The following is a 23,805-nucleotide window of genomic DNA, read 5'->3' as shown; positions in this document are numbered from 1 at the left end:
TGTTTGACAAATCTTATCGAATTTTTTGAAGAGGTTACTAGGAAAGTTGATGAGCTTAAAACAGTGGATGTTGTCTATATGGACTTCGGTAAAGCCTTAGACAAGGTTCCGCATGGAATGTGAGTTAGGTATTAATATTGAAGGAGTAAATTGGATTCAACAGTGGCTGGATTGCGGACCCCAGAGAGTAGTGGTGGATAACTATTTGTCAGGTTGGAGGCCGGTGACTAGTGGTGTGCCTCCAGGAGCTGTACTGGTTTCAATGTTGTTTGTCTTATACATTAATGATCTGGATGATGGGGAGGTAAATTGGATTGGTAAGTATGCAGATGATGGTAAGGTAGGTGGCGTTGTGGATAATGAGGTAGGTTTTCAAAGCTTGCTGAAAGATTTAGGTCAGTTAGAAGAGTGGGCTGAACGATGGCAGAGGTCGTTTAATGCATTTAAGTGTGAGGTGTGACATTTTGGTTGGAAAAATCCAAATAGGACATACATCGTAAATGATAGGGCATTGAAGAATGCAGTAGAACAGAGTGATCTAGGAATAATGGTGCATAGTTCCCTGAAGGTGGAAACTCATGTGGATAAGGTGGTGAAGAAAGCTTTTAGTATGTTGGCCTTTATAAATCAGAGCATTGTGTATAGGAGAAGGGGGGCAACGTTTCAATTGTACAGGCATTAGTAAGGTCGAATTTGGAGTACTGTGTGCAATTCTGGTCACCGAATTATAGGAAAATGTGAACAAAATAGAGAGAATACAGAGAAGATTTACTAGAATGATACCTGGGTTTCAGCACCTAAGTTACAGGGAAAAGTTGAACAAGTTAGTTCTTTATTCTTTGGAGCATAGAAGGTTGAGGGAGGAATTGATAGAGGTACTTAATATTATGAGGGGGTTAGATAGAGTTGACATGGATAGGCTTTTTACATTGAGAGTAGGGGAGATTCAAACAAGAAGACATGAGTTGAGAGTTAGGTGGCAAACGTTTAAGGATAATTTCTTTACTCAGCGAGTGGTAGCTGTATGGAAAGAGCTTCCAGTAGACGTGGTAGAAGCAGATGCGGTATTGTCATTTAAAGTAATATTGCACAGGTATATGGACAGGAAATGAATGAAGGGTTATGGGCTGAGTGCGGATCAATGGAATTAGGTGAGATTAAGCGTTCGGCATGGAAAGGAATGGCCGAGATTGCCTGTTTCCCTTCTGTAATTGTTTATATGGTTATATGAACTAGACCATGAACCAGAATGCGAATTTTACAGACCGGACTATGACACCGGAGCTGATACTATACAGAGCGACACCATTTATTCCAAAGCCAAGATCTTTCGTACCCTCGAGAGGTAAGCCGATCCCTGGTGAAATTGATTTGTTTAGCTGTAAGTCAATCGTGTCTTCCCGGAGAGTGGGGGAGTTATCAGTCATATCAAGAATTTTTACAATCCCGCTATACAGCCAATGGATTATACAGTATTATTTAAATGGAATAGTGCATTAGGTAACTTGACCACAATTGCTCTCCCTGTCGTGTTTTTCACAAATAAGCAGTATCCCATTTCCCAAGTCAACCTTCATATACTGTCCTCTGTCATCAGAAGTTAGTCGAAATTTACTAGCAGTTATTGGCTGTATATTCAATCACAGACCCTGAGCGGTATTCCCAGCTATAATATCTTCTTCCACTTTCCTGTGAATAGTATAGCGAATTTCCCCAGAAATCAGATCTGTGGAACCTACCAGAATGATGAAAGCAAAGGTTTGGAAGGGAACGGCATTGTTAATCGCCAATGTTCTGCAGTGAAACCTTTTCCAAAAGCAGCTAGCGTTCAATAGAACCAGGAAAGAAGGCCTATCGCAAAAATAATGGGATATTTTTATAAATATATGCCTTTTGTCTTCGTAAGTTTATATGCCTGATTGAACCACATATTGTCCCGTTTCACATCAATGATGATACTTTTTCCTCTGATGTGGCATCGTTTAACCAAGATAAGAACAATATTAATCATTTTCTTTTATAGATAAGGGATAGTCGATGTCACTTAGTTTTTTTGGTTGTTGTTTTATCTGTTTCATCACTTTATTACAGTCAAGTGTACAGCGATGCGATAAAATGAAAGACAAGTTGTACAGATTGTTGCAAAAAAAATTGAGGAAGAACAAAGCAAGGACACTAACAGAGTGCAGAATATATTATTACAATTGCAGAATAAAAAATCATGGTAGATGACAATAAGAGTTTTAACATCTTTAATGCATGGCATTCCTGCTGGAAGACTTTAAAGATGAATTCTTGTACCCAAAATCTACCCCCATCATATCTCTTCCACCATATTGTCCATCTACATTGCACGGTGTCTGTACCTATAACACTATATTCTGTATTCCGGATTAATTTTCTCTTGTACTTCTTGAAAGTATTGTGGTAGTTTGTGGTTCATAATAATAGACGAGGAAGCTCGTTAAAATCAACAACCGTTTTATTGTCATAAACACATAACAGATCGGACACCATAATCCCGATGGTGAACCCAACCAGTCTCATGCAGACTGGGGAGGTGACCATCACACACCCCGGTTACAGTTAGGGTGACCTACAAATACACAAGCAAATATCTTGAAATATGAAATATCTTTATTTTCATTGCATAGTACAATTTGTCATGCACCAATACAACGAAAATGAGGTTCAAATCTCGTACTCAATGCTATAAAACAACCAATAAAATAAATAAGCGATAAATAAAATCAAGTAACCAGGCAGTGCAAGCAACGCGCAACTCAGATGTATGACAGCCATAAAACTAGTATTAAAGGTAGCAATATAACAAATATTGAGGCTTGATCGATTGGTTCAGAGTAATTATAGCTCTGGGGGGAAAAATATTTTTCAGTAGGAAGTGCGGGCATAGAGAATCTTATAACGTCTGCCAGATAACTATCACAGCATGGAAACAGGCCATCTCGGCCCTCCTAGTCCATGCCGAACTCTTAATCTCACCTAGTCCCACCTACCCGCAGTCAGCCCATAACCCTCCAATCCTTTCCTGTCCATATACCTATCCAATTTTACCTTAAATGACACAACTGAACTGGCCTCTACTACTTCTACAGGAAGCTCATTCCACACAGCTATCACTCTCTGAGTAAAGAAATACCCCCTCGTGTTTCCCGTAAACTTCTGCCCCCTAACTCTCAAATCATGTCCTCTCGTTTGAATCTCCCCTACTCTCAATGGAAACAGCCTATTCACGTCAACTCTATCTATCCCTCTCAAAATTTTAAATACCTCAATCAAATCCCCCCTCAACCTTCTACGCTCCAATGAATAGAGACCTAACTTGTTCAACCTTTCTCTGTAACTGATGAAAGAAGTTCAACCAGATGATTGCATACGTGTATTTTGTTTTGATGCTTGTAGCTGTCCTTAAGCAGTGTAGGCTCTAGGCGTCCTCCAGGGCTCTGAGCTTGTCCCGATGACCTTCTGCGCACTAGAGACGACCCGCTGAAGTGCTTTCCTATCAGCTGCTGTACAACTGAGATTCCACACAGAAATGCAGATGTTCTCTGTGGTGCAGCAGTAAAATGTGACCACCATCCGTTCAGGTATACCAGCTGTCTTCTGCGTCCTAAGGAAAAAAAAAACAAACGTTGCTGTGTTTTCTTAACTATTGCTGTGGTGTTAGTGGACCATGTAAGGTCTTTCGAGATGTATATTCCCAGGAATCTGAAACTGGACCCTCTCTCCACTATGTATCTGTTAATGTAGACTGGAGCATACTCGTCATCCCGTGACTTTCCAAAATTGATAAATAGCTCCTTAATCTTTGCTGTATTAAGAGACAGGTTGTTCTCTGAGCACCAGCTCACTAAGTTCTGTTCATCCGCTCTGTACGCTGATTCGTCTCTTTTGGAGATCAACCCGATCACTGTTGTGTCGTCTGCGACTTTAACGATGATGATGGTGTCAAATCCAGGGGCACCGTCGTAAGTGAAGAGGGAGTAGAGTATGGGACTGATCTTTATAATCCAAGCTAAAATGTAGCAGTAAGTGAACTGGAACTTCCCAACAAAATCCTACAAAAATATTTATTCATACGGACAATAAATAATGCTGACAATTATAAATGCAGGGGTGACTGTCGACTACGCCCCTCTGCACCCCACCCCAAGAGGGACACGGTATTTATGCTCTGAACTGATCTGTATTGATGGCTTTCAAAAGTACGTTTTTCACTCTATCTTGATACATGTGACAACGATATATCAATGCTTATACACCGAAACTAAATATGCTTGAGTCGCACTGGTGAACAGAAATCAGGAACCAGAAACAAAAATCTAGCAATTTTTTTCATCAGATTTTATTTAGGGTTAAAGGGCTGCTGTAAAATCTCAAAACACCAGAAGTAAATATAATCACATCAATCGCTGCTCGAATTCTCGATTGCAAGCGGAATGAATTTGAGTCTAATTAGATACAGGATAGCAAATAGATATTGTTCAAGATTGAACTCCGTCCTGGTCACACATATTCATGATGTATCATATCCTTTTCCCAGCGGCCACGAGAAATGTAAAGTAAATTTGAATCAGGCAATAGATTTCAACGGACTTCAACTGCTACAACACGTTACAACCAATGAATTACATTTTCTTGCCTTCAAGGTTGTGTTACTGGAATTGACATTTGTTTTCCACTTGCATATAAATAGCAACGAAACACATCAGAATATTACCTAATATTGTTTTACGTAAATGTTGTTGACTACAAAAATGTAGTCTACTGGTAGCATCTTCGAACGTATTAAACAGTTCGTGTTAGGGGCTTTTCGCATCATTTATTCTGTATTACTAATGTCAATGAATTTTACAGTTATTCACGAATTTCAGAGTAACTTAGCAAAACAGATTAATGCCACGTGACCCATACAGATTTTAACGTTGTCTGTGAGTGGCAGTTCCCTCCAATCTAAGTATTTACTCAGTTACATGTCACGGTCCGGTCCGTGGACTCCTCATTCCTGTTACTTCCTTTCCACCGTGTTCCGTTGGGCGCCTTGATTGAGGAACCTGCTCTTCATTTCGAACTGGCAACATAAAAGCCTCCGGATTACAGTTATTCAGTTGCTGGATCGTCACTATACGCTAGTCACCGGAGGCCAGTCCGGCGATCCACGCTCCGGGCTGCCGAGAAGTCTGTACCGTCACCGGAGCCGCCGATAATGGTGGACACTAATTTACTTCGGTGCCTGTAGCTTCTTAGTGAATTCAGACTTTTCAGTATCCAGCTGAGTTGCATGCCGTTTCGCTGCAAATCCGAGTCGGGACGCGAATCTTGTCATTTTCAGGTCCGGCAGTGAACGGCTCATCCTAGCCGGTGCGGTATGCACGTTCCGAGCCGCTAGAAATAACGGCCAGTCTTCCGTGCCTGAGTCAAGTCAAGTTCCGAGCCCGAGTCGAGCCAAGTTCCGAACCCAAGTCGAGCTAAGTTCCGAACCCAAGTCGAGCTAAGTTCCGAACCCAAGTCAAGTTTCCGGGGTGGGGTCGACAGCGTTTCGTCCAGTTGAGTGTTACAGGCCACTTTGCCGCCACTCCGAGCCCAGATACGAATTGGCTGTCGTTGTGTGGTTCTGACTCTTCGTTGTCCAGGTCTTCCCATCTGAGTAGTTGCGGCCGTTTGCCGCTATTCCGTGTTGGGTATTCTGTCTCTTCGTGGTCCTAGTCCATGGCCAGGCAACAAATCGCGTCCAGGTCCAGTCTCCAAATCGTGTGGAGGTCCAGGCTCCAAGCGGTGTTCCAGAAACAGGCTCTGAGCCATGTTTCAGTTCCAGGCACCGTAGGAACTTTCGAGTCCGTGTCAAGATCCAAGTTCCGAGTCCGAGTAAAGATCCAATTCAAGATCAAATCAAGACAGAGTCCAAGTCAAGTCCGAGTCAAGACCGAGTCCGAGTTAAGTCGCAGGTAAGTCCAAGTGAAGTCTGAGTCCAGGTCAAGTTTGCATCTAGGTCAAGTGCGTGTCCAAGTCAAGTCCAGGATTTACCGGTTTGTTATCCAACGTTTACGTCCTTGTTGACATTTGGTCCTCGCTCCCTGGCCTTCTTGGTAACGATCAAGAAACACGGTTCTGTTTATACTACCTCTGTGTCTTTGTTCTGCACTTGGGTCCTCTCCCAACGCCCCCTTGCAACATTACATTTCATCCAGGCACCCACAATTCCTTATCAGCTCCAGTTTATTATCATTGTTTTCCCCGCATTTATCTTTCAGGTAATCATTCGGCATTGGAAAGGAACGGGGGGGGGGGGGGGGTTTCCAGAAAAAGGCTTCATCGACAGACGTCGAAAGCTTCGTACCGATAACACAAGAGTTGAGGATCGAAACCTGTTTCCTAATGACGCGTGTAATGGCATGAACTGTTGCGCTACCCAGAGACCCATAGTGAAAAGTGTCCAGAGGCAGCAAATATATCGCCCTTTTGATCCGACCACAAATGGGTTATTTCTATATAGACATAGCCCAATCTTTCCCAAACACTATTGCTCTCGCGGTAATCAAAAAAGGATGAGATTCTGACCAAGCTACCCATACCTACATACAAACTGATTCTCACTACTTGTCAATGGCGCAATAAATATTAACGAAATATCCTAATATTAACAGAACATTTTGACTTGTCTATATCCTGAATCATTGGGTTGCGTCTGAAGCAGATTCCGTCATGATCAAACTATATCTGTGGGGCAGTAAAGCTAAACAAACTGTGACTCTTACTTGTAATGTTGAGGAGATACTTCTCTACTCAGCTGTACAATTAAAGTGTGCCTCACATACCACATGGTAATATTAACATGAGAGAGTAATTCATAAACTAGCTTAGATGAACAAGATAATTCTCTTCCCCGATTAAAAAAAACTTCTAAACCAAGTTCAGTTTTACGAATATCAGAAAATTCGCTAGATCATGATGTTTTTTTTTTCAGATTCTGAAATATGAGCTGACATTGTGTAACTCCTTTAGGCGACGTACACTCAGATAAGTTGTGGATTTTTAACCCTTATTTCTAGATCAATAGTATGGCAATGCAATTGCTGCGTCACCACTGTATTTTACCGTACGACAAATTAGATTCACTGGAATTAACCTAAAGAACGGCACTTCACTTCAGTGACAATGCTTTTGTCAGTGCAATATGCAGCAAGCACGTTAGAAGGGGACCCGTGTATCTTACATTTCTTACTCTATAGGTTGATATTTCGAGAAACAAATATCGCGCTCAATTAGAAATATTTCAACCCACATGCCCAATTTCACAAATGGCAAAGGTATTGTTCGTTCCATTCACTAATCTTGCAGTAATATACATGACTACTGAACAAGGAAAGCAAAACTGTTCCAGAAAAATCCACATTCAGCAATTATTCTCAGCTGCACTCGGTCTCTGATGGAAAGGCAGGATTGCACTTCAGTTTATCTTTGACTAGGTGAAGCGGTATTTACGTTGGTATGCATGTGGGCATCTTCATATTGCAAGGAGTACTCAGCAAACTTTATTTTATATTCACAGTTTGCCTACGACAGTATTAAAAAAATTGTACTAAGCACTGTTACGGAAGCATATTTTCTATTTCAATACGTTAACACCCTAACATAGACAGCGTGGCAATTATAATAAATGAAAAACAACAACTGAGATCAAATGTAGCAGAAATAGGTGTGCCAGGAGGTTGGAAGGAATTTTGGAGATACTGATCACAATTCTATCTCCTGTACTCTACCATTGAAGAGTGATAGGAACAGAAAAGGTAGGGAAATGTTTAATTGGAGTAACGTGATCTATGAGGTTATCAGTCATGAACCTGGACGCATGAATTGGAACCGGATGTTCCCGGTGATACGTACGGAAGAAATGTGGCAAATGTACAGGGGATATTTATGTGGCTTTCTGCATAAGGACATTTCAATGAGACATGGAAAGGCTGGTAGGGTACAAGATCCGTGGTGCACAAGGTCTGTGCTAAATCCAGTCAAGACGAAAAGAAGAGCTTACGAAAGGTTCAAAAAATTCGGTCATGATATTAATTCTGAAGATTATAAAGCTAAAAGGAAGGAGTTTACGAATGAACTTAGGAGAGCCAGAAGGGGCCATGAGAAGGCCTTGGTGGACAGGATTAAGGAAAACCCCAAAGCATTCGAGAAGTATGTGAAGAGCAAGAGGATAAGACGTAAGAGAATAGGACCAATCAAGTCTGACAATGGAAATGTATGTATGGAACGGGAGGAAAGAGCAAAGGTACTTAATGGATACTTCGCTTCAGTATGCACTACGGAAAATAATGTGGCGATTGCAGAGTTCACTTGAAGTGGACGGTAAAGTCTGGGAATGTATACATTAAGAAAGAGGATGTGCTGCATCATTTGGAAAACATTAAGATTGACAAGTCACCCCGAACGGACGGGATGTAACCCGGGCTACTGTCGGAAGCGAGGGAGGAGATTGCTGTGCCTCTGGCAATGATCTTGGCATTATCAATGAGAACGGGAGAGGTTCCTGAGAACTGCAGGGTTGCCGATGTTGGGCCCTTTTTCAAGAAAGGGAGTAGGGATAGCTCATGAAATTATAGAGCAGTGAGTCTGACTTCAGTGGTTGGAAAGTTGATGGAGAAATACCCAGGAGGCAAGATTTATGGAAATTTCGGAGAAGCATAATATGATTAGGAATAGTCAGCATGGCTTTCTCAAAGGCAGGTCGTGCCTTACGAGCCTGATTGAGATTTCTGACTAAACACATTGATGAAGGTAAACCCATAGATGTAGTGTTTATGGATTTAAGCAAGGCATTTGATACGGTACCCAATGCAAGGTTTATTGAGAAAGTAGGCAGGCATGGGATCCAAACGAACTTTACTTTGTCAATCAAGAACTGGCTTGCCCACAGAAGGCAAACAGAGGTTGTAGACCGGCCATATTCTGCATGGAGGCCGGAGACCAGTAGATTACGGGCCTCAGGGATCTGTTCTGTGACTCCTACTCTTTGCGATCTTTTTTCTAAATGAACTCAATGAGGAAGGGCGGATCGGTAGTAAATTTGCTGATGACACCAAGTTTGGGGGTGTTGTGGATAGTGTGAAGGGCGGTCCGAGGTTACAACGGGAGATTGATAGGCTGAAAAACTGGGCTGAGAATTGGCAGATGGAGTTCAACCCATATATGTGTGGGGTAGTTCATTTTGATAGATCAAATATAATGGCAGAATATAACATTAACGGCAAGACACTTGGCAGTGTGGAAGATCAGAAGGATCTTGGGCTCCGAATCCATAGGACACTTAAGGCTGCTACGCAGGTTGTTCTGTGGTTAAGAAGGCATACGGCCTTCATCAGTCGTGGAATTTATTTTAAGAGCCGAGAGGTAATGTTGCAGATATGTAGGACCCGGGTCAGATCCCACGTGGAGTACCGAGCTTAATTCTGGTCGCCTCACTATAGGAAGGACGTAGAAAGCTAGGAAAGGGTGCAGAGGAAATGTACAAGAATGTTGCCTGGATTGTGGAGCATGCTTTATGAAAATAGGTTGAGTGAACTTGGCCTTTTCTCCTTTGAGCGACAGGGGATGAGAGATGACTTGACAGAGGTGTACAAGATTATGAGAGGCAATGATCGTGTGGATATTTCGAAGCCTTTCCCCAGGGCCGAAATAGCTAGCACGATAGTTTAAGTTCCTTGGAAGTAGGGTCAGAGGAAATGTCAGGGGTAAGTTTTCTTTATGCAGAGAGTGGTGAGTGCGTGGAATTGGCTGTTGGTGACAGCGGCAGAGGTGGAAACGATAGGGTCTTTTAAGCGACTCCTGGATGGCTACATGGAGATTAGAAAAAGCTATGGATAAAGCCCAGGTAGTTCGAAGGTAGGGATATGTTCGACAAAGCTTTGTGGGCCGAAGGGCCTGTATTATGCTTAATATTTTTTTTAATATTTTCTATGTTTCTATGAACCTAGATGTTAGGACACTTCTCTAGCCTAAAACCAGGTTTTGATGATCCAAGGGTTCATTGAATCAAAGTTAATGCCTCACAGTATGATTTAGGTATTAGACCTGTAAAGGAGGAATGATCTCACGTTTTAAAACAGTTTTAAATATTCCATTTTTACCCAACATATGATCTCATGATTGAAAACGAAACTTCATTTTACAGCGTAAATCATTATTGTCTCCGTGGCCTTCTCGTGCCAGCAAAATAGTTGGAATCTGTTTAGATTTAATGAATGTGAAAGTATTGTATCGAATCACAAATATGCTAAATGCAGAGGGATAGATGATGGATGACTAAGGACATATTTGTATCAGAGTATATTCAAGAACATGGCTCCGTTGCGCCGAAGGCCCTTATCCCTGAGTCCGATATGTTCGGTAAGATACACATGCACATCTGGACCAACCAATTGCGCAGTGATTTTACCAGTGCATGATTCATTGCACTGTAGTTCAAAAGCTGCATTCGTTGTTGGGCCACATGTAAGAGTCGTTATAATAATTAATTCTCTCAACTTAATTGGTAAGCCATTTGCATGACATAAGGATTTTTCTGATCGTAATTTCTCGGCTTTAGGTTTTTCAGAAATAGTAAGCCATCCGTGCGCCTCACGCAATGCACTGTTGACCCAACAACCACGAAAACATGGCGGTATTGCGAAAATTTGTGGTATGTTTCGTTCAGAGGGATGTTATCGATTTCAGATAGTTGTATTCCAGTTACTGGTCGTGTCATTTTCCTCATGATGGTGGCAGGTTCATTAATAATGTATCTTTCCTCAAATCTTCACTCGCAATGAACCCCATAGCTGGACGAAAAAAAAATGACAGCAAATAAGCTAATGATTCCGTTCATTATAATTTAGCATTCTGACACAGGTGTGGGAAGAGCACATGGTTTTAGCAAAAGAAGATAGTTCTTTGCTGATTCTGTGGATAGACCTACCGTGCAATGGCGTGGTTCAGTAACGTGGATTACCCGGCAGGTGCCGGTATACCGTAAGGTTTCCTCCATTACCGGTCTCCGATTTGACATATCGGGAGATAGTCCACGTCTACAACAGCAACGGAAGAATTATATTCCTGGATGATATTCTCCTCTTGATTAAATTTGATATCAATCAACAGAATGGTGGCCAGAAGAAACAGAAAGGAAGTATAACCGAAAATAACAACTAAATAAATATTTAGACAGAGAAATTTTCGGTATTCGATTCCCGTCTGTTACTTACAGTGACTTTTTCATGGACATTCTCGGGAATTGTAATTTAAATTGTACGGGTGCTGGAGATACGAAGCTGTTCATTATTTTTCACCAATATGACGAGAATTTGTGTTGCGGCATCGGCCTCCAAAATCTTGTGAACTGTTCTGAATTCACTGGTACATTCCCAACTATAAGCATGCTGGGATCAGTAGATCTCAGCAGCTGATAAAAGAGCCACTCGTTCCGACCAGAATCTCCATCTGTAGTAATTATCTTCGTGACCGAGTACTCTGTCAGGATTTCCATGGTGCTGATCCACTCTGTCCTGAAGGTGAGCAGCTCATGGGTTTGAACATACAAGTGGAGCCTCAGAGGTTTTCATATCAAAAAAAGCGCAGGGCGTAGTTGGTTTCGTTCATCGAGTTCACGTTCAGATAACTGGACACTGGAAAGTCCTGGATAATATTATCCAGGAAGGAATATAAAGCAGCACTTCAGGTCCACGTGAGGATCGAAAGATTATACTATAAAAATAGATGCACCCGGAGAATTGTTTTCTGTCACATATGTGTTAAATGAGGGATCAGTAAAACCTGGTGCGTTATTATTTGCATATAGAAGCAAAATATGTTTGTTGTTTCATTACTTGTTAGTGAAGGCAAACCCAGGTCCCAAGTAACCACAAATACTTGTACTACGGAAAGATTCACGGTCCAAAAATTCAGAGGTAATCACTTCAGAATTATTCCTCGACGATATTTGAAGTCTAAATGGAATATTCTTGGTTATCGAGCAGTAATCCTGCCTATTATCCCTAGAATCACGGTCAACAACTTTAATTAACGTAATCAAATTTCTTGGTGCAGCACTTTCCGAAGCGCTAATCGTGTTGGATGTTATTATTATCTCAGGCATATTGTCGTTTACATGCGTTCTCTGAATCAACACCTTGCGGGTGACCACAGATTGAACATCGAGTGAATAGGCGTTCACTTCAGCGAAATCTAATTGTCATTTAGTTTGAATTTTCTCGATATTGGAATCCACCTTAAATCAGTTATTTAATTCTTGCTGAAGTTAGTTTAATGAAAGAGTAGTTCGCTCAGGATTCGTATCTTCGTCCAGGTCAGTGGCGTTGACTTTCAGAAACAAAGTACCAACAGGCCTATGATCTCTTAAATTGCTTCTGTAAATTTCATGATAGAAATCTGGAGGGTTGCCATTGTTATCCAGTAGAGCAATACGAATCTGAGGAATCCCACCAGTAGTCGCTGTGAGGGCCAGCTGAAGGCATGACTGTAACTCGCCGTCCAAGGTTTTTCTATGAGCAACTTGGCAATCACAATGCCGTCCTCGGTTCTTCGCGTTTTTATACTAAAGTTCACTGGAAATGAAGGTGTAAGCAGTGATTGTATTTATTCCACACTCCGGATCTTCTGCTCGTTTCAAAGGGAACTGTACGCCTAGTGTAATTACCTCTGCTCTTCGTATGACGAAACCACTCTCCCGATAACTCAGAGTATTGTAATCCACATCGACAATCTCCATTTCTTCGAGATACACCACCGATGATATATCCAGAATAACTTTAAAATGAATAGTACGTATAGGGCGGTGGTTGTCCACAGACTTTCTCTAGTCATATTTTTTTTTTTTTGGCAAGTAGACAACATGCAATTCATTGACTAAATTAACCTTTGCATAATGCCCTCCGTCATCAGTTGCTAGCGGAAAATGACGAGAGAGAAATTGCTGTATATTCAGTCCTAAAACAATCGACTCTACCTTTCATTCCGCTGGGATGGAATATTGGATATGCCAAGAACTAGATGAGCTCTACATACAGGCATCAAGACTGCAAATGTTTTGAAAGCAAGACGATGTTGATATCCGAATTTTCCTTTTTTTCCGCACTGAATTATCTTCGAAACCCGGCTGCCACTCAATTAACCCAAAGAACCGCTCTCATCACTTAATCTAATTTGTTATTCCGTAAACACGTGGAACCTTCTTTCCTTGCTTAGTTCCACAATCTAAAGGCATGCTGATCGTTTTCTCCGGCGATTCTGATCTTTTCCTATGAAGGAGGTCTGCGTTTAAGCTTCTTATTAGTAGACAGGGACACAGCCAATCCCTTTCAACAACAACATCGAAAGTTCTTAAAGGTAGGCTAGTCTCGTCAATATTTGATAGTGTACAGCCATAAATTGCAATCTTTGATTAATTAACGGTTTAATTTCCTTTGCAGCATCTATCTTCGAAAGATATAATGCGGATATCATAGAATAATGATGAGCCTCGGCATCGATTAACCCAATGCGTAAAATGAACCAAAGCGACTCGTTCACTGCAACCAAGACGCATGCCTTGGTACGACATCTGGTTATCGTCGACTAACATTAGTGACTGTATTATGCGATTAAAAGGATAACGCCTCCCCCCACCCTTGACATTATCTCAACTCCACTTTACTGTCCGGCATCGTTGTCAAATCTCCCGGTCAAGCCTTTTGGATGTTGAGATCAACTCTTGTCCTCACCATCCCCCTCGTGATAGTTTTGCATCTAACGTCTGCCTATCCTTAACTTTTTCTGTAGCTGTTACTCTGCATCCTGTTATATCTTTTCCTTTATTTTATCTTATTTTATCGATGTGATCAACTGATCTGTGTGGATGGCAGGAAAAAAAAAACAAGATTTGTTTTCAATGCAACTCGGTATGTGTGATAAAGATATATCAATTCACATCTTTACCTACACTGGAAGCATTATCGAAAAATATCCACTCAATGCACGTGTAAGACAAATTATCATAATCTTCCGAAATGTTCAATTTTACGATTGAAGGACCGGCATAAAAATATCATGCAACATAAATAAATACATACATCTAATTTTACTATTATGGTAATTGAGGATGACGAGACCAGAATAATAATTAATACCAAATAAAAGGCAACATTTGGTTGTTGCTTGCTGCTACATATGCCTGGGGAGGGTTTTTTGGCGTTCTAACATTTAACTGGCATTCATTCTATGGGGCACTCCTCTGTTTTCGTGGATATTTGCAAAGAAAGAGAATTTCGGAATGTATATATTTTACGTGTGTCTGACATTAGGTGTACCTATTGAAACTTATAATTGGAAGTGAATATTCTTCCGACTATACGAATTCCAACGAATGTTTCCTCAGTTCTTGCAAGAAAAAGTGTACGTTAAAAATACATTAGAAGAGTTTGAAAAAGTGTCATTTTTGTAACGAGCTGCACGAAGTTCTATAACACGTTGCCTTTGATAAGTTACTCTCCGAATTTGTGTCATTAGCAGACGAATTCAAACTCGACTGGAAAAGCGTAGAGGTAAAGAACGCATGTTTTTGTACTCGTTGGTTGACTCGTGATAAGCATTGCGTATTGTACATGGGCAAGTTATCTGTGCACGATTGAGCTTGTTTATATACAAATAACTAATTTTCTTCGGAATTTGTCGGTACCTTTTCGGAAACTGATCAATTTGCGAGAGTAATATTTATTTCCTATTCCTAAACGCCGCCGGATTTGTATGAACTACGACATTTGAGTGTCTCATAATTGTAACAAATTGCACTGTGGGTGTTTAGCTCAGGTTAGCACAGTGAGCTGAGGAGGTTGGATGACTTTCATTAGACCCAGTCCCCAATAGCGAACTATTATTTCCTGGTGTCTCTCACGCACGTCCAAATGCAGCCATTTGACCCTTTGGAAATAACTGTTCGGAGGGGGAATTTGAAGGACCAATTACCTGACCAAAACATATGCAAGATACGGGAAGCCATAGGAACATTTCGAGAATAGCGTCACACAGGTATGTTCAAATCTATCAAAATCAACCTTAGCCCCTGGCATTGAGATACAGTGGCACTGCGGCTCAGAGACAGATAACAGACTGTTTCAGTTTAAACAAGTATTCTATTCCTAAAACGACACCGTTGCCCTCGCGGTAAAAAATGGGCCGAGATTCTGTCCGAGTTCCTGAACGATTGATATAATCCTTTGTTCAACGGTGACTGAAATATAGGAAGCAAATAATCTTATTGGATTTTTTTAATCTAAGGGAAGTATAGCTTAACGAGAAATTCTTGAAGTTGGCACTAACATGTTCTTTTCCGGCAATGGAATATGACGTCTGATTCTGAGGCATGCTTACTTACAGGGAAGTGCTCTTCTATTCGATCTCGTAGGCGGAAGAGATATCAGGAATACATGGTAGAATTTAAATTACCTGAGTGGATCAGGAATTACACACAGACCAGACCACGTTACGCCAGTATTTATATACACGGAGCGATATGACTAAGTTCATTAGTGAAAAATTCTGTACCGTATTTATAAAAATGCGTTTTTTAAATTCCAGATATTAAATAAATGTAAATCATTCAGTTTCTCTGGTGAAATACAGCTGCATTCAGACTCCAGATTAATAGATTATTACAAAACTATTCTGAACACTATGTCACCACATGACGTTTCAGGCCCAATCTGAATGAAGACGCGGGAAGACGCATCAACTCTGTACGTGAGTTTCATTGTCTTCATGGCTTCGCAATTTTGTTTTCCACTTTCCAGACTTGAACATATAACTGTCTTTCCGTCTTTCCCACTCCTAAAACAGTCACACAACGAATTAAGTTTAAGCTATTTGTGAAGGTTTTATTTTCGAAACACTGACTATCACTAACAAAAGTTGCATATACAATGAATATACTCGGGTGTATTTAATGGGCAACGTGAAGAAAGATTGCAAATACTGTTCTCAATGTTATTTCAGACATCCCTAAATTCTCCAAAGTTTATTAATTTGGAATAGTTTCTTTCATGTGTGCTCGAGCTACCAGTTTTGAAGAGAATCGGTTTCATATTAATTATTTTATTGAAACCGTTCTAAGACACGCTCTCTTTGCAGCTGACCCACATTATAAAGCAAATGTGAAAGTTGTATTTTTGTTATGAGGTTCTGGATGTTTTAGTATTGTTCAAAGAGCGTAGCTGATCCGGTTTCCACTTAAACAAGTCGACCAAATTGATACCTACATAATAATCGCACGTTCACTTGTGGATGGTTTCAGAACCGCAATGATGAAAACAGATGACGAATATAAAATGAATATTTCTCTTGAAAATCTTCGTTTCAAAACAATTAAGAACCTTCGACAACTTCAAATTGAATGACTCACAAGTTGATCAACAAATCTAGTCGTTTTGTTTGCATCATCTCAGTATATATTACTTTTCCATTCCAATTGTTTCATCGTAGTTGTATAGTATGCCAAGTCCAGTCACGTCATGAATTTGGCGTTCTGCTTGTGTCCAATCTGTAGGAAAAATATACACATGCAAGGTCCAAATATTTATAAGTCCAGTGCAATACTAAATATGAAAACTAGCTAGCAAACAAAATCAAAATGGACAAATACATCTTTGTTAGGTATGTAAACATAGTAAAAAATTCATGACAGTATATATGGGACCGCTAGAAAATAAGGCCGGAAAAATAATAACGGGGGACAAGGTGACAGTAGATGAACGGAATCAATATTTTGCATCAGTCTTCACTGTGGAAGACAGGGTACCAGATGTTAAAGGATGCGAGGGAAAAAAAGTGAGTGCAGTTCCAATTACAAGAACAATGGTGCTCAAAATGCTGAAAGACCTAAGTGTACACAAGTCATCAGGACCAGATTAACTGCATCCTATGGTTCTGAGAAAGGTAGCCGTAGGGATTGTGGAGGTATTAATAATGAACACTAATGTGACACACAAGGCTGCTTACCAAAGAGCCCACTGTATTACAACTAAGTTAATAGCATGGTTACAACAGTGGCGGCTTGGTATGAGACAAACTCTGGAAATAAAAGGATCCTTTTCGGCTTGGCTGCCAGTGACTGGTGCTGCTCCGCACGGGCCCCTGTTGTGACTGCTTCTTTTTATGCTGTATATCAATGATTTAGATTATGGAATAGATGGCTTTTTTTGCAAGTTTGCAGTTGATACGAATATTAGTGGAGGGGCAGGTAGTATTGAGGGAACAGATAGGCTGCAGAAGGACTTAAAGAGATTAGGAGAATGAGCACGAGAGTGACAAATAGAATGCAATGTTTGAAAGTGCATGTTCATGCGCTTTGGAAGTACTGATAAATTTGCAGACTGTTTTCTAAACAGGGAGAAAATCAAAAAAATTTGAGCTGCGAAGTGACTTGTGAATCCCTGTGCAATACGCTCTAAAGGATAACTTGAAGGCAGAGAGGCTAGTGAGGAAGACAAATGCTATGTTAGCATTAATTACAAGAGGTATAGAATACAAAAGCAGACATGTGATGCTGAGGGTTTATAAGCAACTGCCGGAGGATTTACAAGACACTGGTGAGGCCTCACCTTAAGTAATGAGAACGGTGTTGGGAAGCATTCTAAGGAAAGATGTGTTAGCATTAGAGAGGATTCATAGGAAGTTCACAAGGAAGATCCCGGGAATGAAAGGGTTATCAGATGAGGAGCGTTTGATAACTCTGGGTCTGTACCCGCTGGTCTTCAGAAGGATGAGGGTGGATTTCAGTGAAACCATTCGAATGTTGAAAAGCCGAAACAGAGTCGATGTTGAAAGCATGTTGGCCATGGTGGGAGAGTCTAGGACAAGAGGACAGAGCCTCAGGATAGAGTGATGCCCTTGCAAAACAGAGATGTGGAGAAATTTCTTTCGCCAGATGGTAGTGAATTTCTGGAATTTGTTGGCACATGCAGCGCTGGAGCCCGGATCGATAGGTTCATGATTGGACATGGCATCAAAAGTTAAGGGGAGAAGGCTGGGATCTGGGTTTGACGAGTAGATTTTTGAAAAAAGGGATCCAGAATGGCGGAGCAGACTCGATGGGTCAGATGGCGTAATTCTGCTCCAATGACTTATGCTTTTATTAGATCATGATTTAAAAAGGTTAGAGAGTTTGCTGGGATAATTAAGATGATGGAGTATATCATGGACTCTAGTGCTTTCACTTAAAGTACCAAGGTGCCACTTAAATGCAGATAGAAAGATAGAGGAGACAGAGATAATGGTGGGGGGGGGGGGGTGCATGGAGGGACAAAGCAAGACAACACATGCAAAGAGTGAAAGAACGAACAAAAGAGTAACAAAAGAGTACTCTTTCAGGGAAAGAGAGAACGAGAGAGAGGGACAGAGAGAGAGAGAGAGAGAGAGAGAGAGAGAGAGAGAGAGAGAGAGAGAGAGAGAGAGAGAGAGAGAGAGAGAGAGAGAGAGAGAGAGAGAGAGAGAGAGAGAGAGAGAGAGAGAACAGGAGTGGACCGAACTGTGAGCTCCTCCAGAATGTTCACACCAGATAGGACACAAAAGGTGAGAAAATAATACAGGATTTACCATTCATTGAATGCATTTGCTAGCGGTACTATATCCATTCTCATCTCTCCTTTATTTATTTGAATATGTACAGTGAATGTAAAAAGCATTCGCTCCATTGGAAGTTTTAATGTTTTGTTCTTTTACAACATCACAACACATTGGATTTAATTTGGCCTTTTTGATACAGAGCAAAGACTCCGTGTCAAACTGAAAACAGCTATCTACAAGTGATATGAATTAATTCCAAATATAAAAAACAAAATAATTGATCACATAAATAATCAAACTTTTAATATGACACATCAAACCATCACTGATACAGTCTACTGGTTTTAGAAGTCACACAATTAGTTAAATGGAGATGTATGTGTCGTCAATGAGTCTCAATTTTTTGTCGTACATAGGTGTTGGCATGCGGCCAAGTGGCTGAGGCGTTGGTCCAGTGATCTGGTCGCTGTTTCGAGACTCAGCTGAGGCAGCGTGTTGCGTCATTGAGCAAGGCACTTAACCATACATTGCTCTGCGCCGACACCGGTGCCATGCTGTATCGGCCTAGTGCCCTTCACTTGGAGAACATCAGTGGCGTGGAGAGGGAAGACTTTGAGCATGGCCAACTGCCGGTCTTACGCACAACTTTGCCCAGACCTCAGTCAACATGGAAATTGATGGACAGCCGAAAAAGAAGACTTATTAGAAAGGTTCAACTGCTTCTGATTCAATATCCTGGCCAAACTTACACCATGAGGACAAAATAACACATCAAGCAACTCCGCACAAAGGTTAATAAAAACAGAAGCCAGAAGATGGACACAAGGACACAAGAGTCTCTGTTTGTGGAAGTTAGGAATAGGAACGGGTCAATAACTCTACTGGGTGGTGTTTTTTTTTTATTAGACCACCCAACAGAAACAGGGACATCGAGGAGCGAATAGGGAGACGGATTCTGAGAAGGAGTAGGAATAACAGGGTTGTTTTGCTGGAAGATTCTAATTTCCCAAATATTGATTGGCATCTCCCTTGAGTGAGGGGTTTAGATGGAGTAGAGTTTGTTCGGTATGTTCAGGAAGGTTTTTTGACACAATATGTAGATAAACCTTCAAGAAGCGAGGCTGTACTTGATCTGGTATTGGGAAATGAAACTGGTCAGGTGTCAGGTCTCTCAGTGGGAGAGCATTTTGGAGATAGTGATCATAATTCTGTCTCCTTCACCATAACATTGGAGAAGGATAGGAAAGGGTAAATTAGGGAAACGTTTAATTGGCGTAAGAGGAAATATGAACCTCTCAGGAAGGAACTTGGAAGCAGATGTTCTCAGGAAAACGTAAGGAAGAAAGGTAGCAAATGTTCAGAGGATATTTGCGTAGGGTTCTGTGTAACTACTTTACAATGTGACAGGGAAAGGATGTTAGGGTACAGGAACTGTAGTGTACAAATACTGTTTGTAAACTTAGTAAAGAAGAAAAGAAAAGCTTACGAAAGGTTAAAAAAAGCTAGGTAATGATAGATGTCTAGAAGATCATAAGGCTAGCAGGAAGGAGATTAGAAATGAAATTAGGAGAGCCAGAAGGGGCCAGGAGAAGGCCTTGGCAGACAGGATTATGGACAGCCCTATGGCGGTCGACAAGTGTGTGAAGAGCAATAGGATAAGATGTGAGAGAATAGGTCCAATCAAGTTTGAAAGTGGGCAAGTCTATATGGAACTGCAAAAGATGTCAGAGGTACTAAATGAATACTTGGCTTCAGTATTCACTACAGAAAAAGATCTTGGAGTTTCTAGGGATGACTTGCAGCGGACTAAACAGCTTGAGCATATAGATATTAAGGAAGATGATATGCTGCAGCTTTTGGAAAACATCAATTTGGATAAGTCACCTGGACCGGAAGGAAAGAGCCCCAGGCTACTCTAGAAAGCAGGTGGGATGGGTGGAATTGCTGATCCTCCAGCGATGATCTTTGCATCATCAACGAGGACGGGAGAGGTTCTAGAGAATTCGAGGATTGTTGATGTTTTTCCTTTATTCAAGAAAGGAAGGAGGGATAGCCCGGAAAATTATAGACCAGTGAGTCTTACTTCAGTGGTTAGTAAGTTGATGGAGAAGATCCTGAGAGGCTGGATTTATGAACATTCGGAGAGGCATAATCTGATTAGGAATAGTCAGCAAGGCTTTGTCAAAGGCAGGTCGCGCCTTACGAGACTGATTCAATTTTTTGAGGATGTGACTAAAGACATTAATGAAGGTAGAGACGTAGATGTAGTGTATATGGATTTTAGCAAGGCGTACCCTATGCAAGGCTGTTTGAGGAATTAAGGAGGCATGAGATCCAAGGGGATTTGCTGTGTGGATGCTGAACTGGCTCTCCCACAGAAGGTAAAGTATGGTTGTAGGCAGATCATATTCAGCATGGGAGTGGGTGACCAGTGGTCTGCCTCATGGATATGGTCTGGGAACACTTTTCGTCGTGATTTCTATTAATGACGCGGATGAGGAAGTGGAGGGATGGGTTAGTAAATTTGCTGATTACACGAAGATTGGGGTTGTTGTGGATAGTGTGGAAGGCTGTCAGGGGTTACAGCGGGACATTGATAGGACGCAAGACTGTCCTAGGACACTCAAAGCTGTTGCATAGGTTTACTGTGTGGCTAAGAAGGTATATGATGGATTGGCCTTCATTAACCGTGAGATTGTGTTCAAGTGCCAAGAGGGAAGGTTACAGCGTTTTAGGACCCTCGTTATAACCCATTTGGAGAACTGTGCTGGTTCTGGTCACTTCGTTACAGGAGGGATGTGGATATTATAGAAAGGATAAAGAGGAGATTTACAAGTATGTTGCCTGGATTGGGGAGCATGCCTTATGACAACAGGTTGAGTGAACTTGGCCTTTTCTCCTCGCAGCGACGGAGGATGAGAGGTGACCTGATAAAGTTATATAAGATGATGAGCGGCATCAATCGTTTCGATAGTCAGAGGCTTTTTCTTTTCCAGGGCTGAAATGGCTATCACGAGAACACAGTTTTAAGGTGCTTGGAAGTAGGTATCGATGAGATGTCAGGGCTAAGACTTCTATTCAGAGAGTGGTAAGTGCACGAAATGGGCTGCCGACGACGGTAGTGGAGGCGGGCGCAATAGGGTCTTTTAAGAGACTCTTGGAGAAGCGCATGCAGCTGATCAAATTAGAGGGTTTTGCGTTACCATAGGTAACCCTAGGTAATTTCTAAAGTAAGTACATGTTCGGCAAAAAATTATGGGCAGAAGAGACTGTATTGTGCTGTACGTTTTCTATATTCTGTGTTCTAAATTTCGAGTTTACTTGGAGTACAGTTAGGGCAGTCATCATAAAATCAAAATAATATGGCACAGCTGGAAATCAGTCTCAAACAGGCCGTCCTCAAAAACTAAGTGATCATGCAAGAAGCGGGCTAGTGAAGGAGTCCACCAATAAACCTCTGCCAACTTTCGAGGAGAGTAAGCTTCAGTGGCTGAGATGGAAGAGATTGTGCATACCACTGTTGCCCGGGTGCTTCACCAGTCGTAGCGTTATGGGCGACGGGCATAGAAAAAGACTCTGTTGAAAGAAAATACTCACATGAAATGCGAGAAGACATGTCGGAGACCCTGAAAGGTGGAAGGAGGTACCATGGACTGATGAAACCAAAATTGAGCTTTTTGGGCATTGGACTAAACGCCAGCTTTGGTGTAAGTAAAGCACTGCGCATTATCAAAAACACACTATCACTGCTGTGAAGCATCGTGGAGGTTGCAGCATGCCGTGTGGATGCTTCACTGCTTTAGGCCCTGGAATGCTTGGGAACGTGGAAGGTAAAATGATAACTTCCGCACAGAAGTTAGTTAGGAAGGTTCAATCGTTAGGTACTAATATTGAAATAGTACAACGGATTCCACAGTGGATGGATGCGAGATGCCAGAGAGTAGTGGTGGATAACTGTTTGTCAGGTTGGAGGCCGGTGACTAGTGGTGTGCCTCAAGGATCTGTACTGGGTCCAATGTTGTTTGTCATATAAATTAATGATCTGGATGATTGGGTGGTAAATTGGATTAGTAACTATGCAGATGATAGTAAGGTAGGTGGCGTTGTGGATAATGAAGTAGGTTTTCAAAGCTTGCAGAGAGATTTAGGGCAGTTAGAAGAGTGGGCTGAACGATGGAGTATGAAGTTTAATGCTGATAAGTGTGAGGTGCTACATTTTGGTAGGAATAATCCAAATAGGACGTCCATGGTAAATGGTAGGGCATTGAAGGATGAAGTAGAACAGAGTGATCTAGGAATAATGGTGCATAGTTTCCTGAAGGTGGAATCTCATGTAGATAGGTTGGGGAAGGAAGCTTTTGGTATGCTGGCCTTTATAAATCAGAGCATTGAGTACAGGAGTTAGGATGTAATGTTAAAATTTTACAAGGCATTGGTAAGGCCGTATTTGGAGTATTGTGTACAGTTCTGGCCACCGAATTACACGAAAAATTTCGACAAAATAGAGAGTGTACAGAGAAGATTTACGAGAATGTTACGTGGGTTTAAGCACCTAAGCTACAGGGAAAGTTTTAACAAGTTAGGTCTTTATTCTTTGGAGCGTAGAAGATTGAGGGGGGACTTGATAGAGGTATTTAAAATTATGAGGGGGATAGGTAGAGTTAACGTGGATAGGCATTTTTCCATTGAGTGTAGGAGAGATTTAAACAAGAGGACATGAGTTGAGAGTTAGGGGGCAAAAGTTTAACGGTAACACGAGGGGGGATTTCCTTACTCAGCAAGTGGTAGCTGTGTGGAACGTGCTTCCAGTAGAAGTGTTAGCGGCAGGTTCAGTATTGTCATTTCAAATAAAATTGAATAGGTATATGTACAGGAAAAAAATGCAGGGTTATGGGCTGTCTGCGTTCCAGTGGGACTAGGTTCGGCAAGGACTAAAAGGGCCGAGATCGCCTGTTTCCGTGCTGTAATTGTTATATGGTTATTTCTTATAAATTACTGGAAAATCGTGTTCGAGAAAAAAAAATGCAGTCTGAAAGAGGATTGCATCTTGGAAGGTTTGTTTTCCAGCAAGGCAAAGATCCGAAGCATAAAGCCAAAACTACCCAGGAATGGCTTAAAAACAACACAATTAATGTCCTGGAATGGCCAAGTCAGAGTCCAGATCTCAATCCAATTGAGAGTTTGTGTCTGGAC

General features: G+C 41.4%; 1 protein-coding gene across 1 annotated transcript in view; it reads right to left on the bottom strand.

Annotated features, from left to right (window-relative positions):
* LOC132405242 (uncharacterized) overlaps positions 1-23,805 on the bottom strand; it is a 156,870-nt gene that overhangs the window by 58,613 nt on the left and 74,452 nt on the right. Inside the window, 1 exon segment of the mRNA XM_059989926.1 lies at positions 3,653-4,079. Within this exon segment, the coding sequence (XP_059845909.1) occupies positions 3,653-4,079 (427 nt within the window).

The sequence above is a fragment of the Hypanus sabinus genome, chromosome 15, assembly GCF_030144855.1.
Source record: "Hypanus sabinus isolate sHypSab1 chromosome 15, sHypSab1.hap1, whole genome shotgun sequence".
Taxonomy (NCBI): Eukaryota; Metazoa; Chordata; class Chondrichthyes; order Myliobatiformes; family Dasyatidae; genus Hypanus; species Hypanus sabinus.
This window is presented reverse-complemented; position numbering and strand designations above follow the sequence as displayed.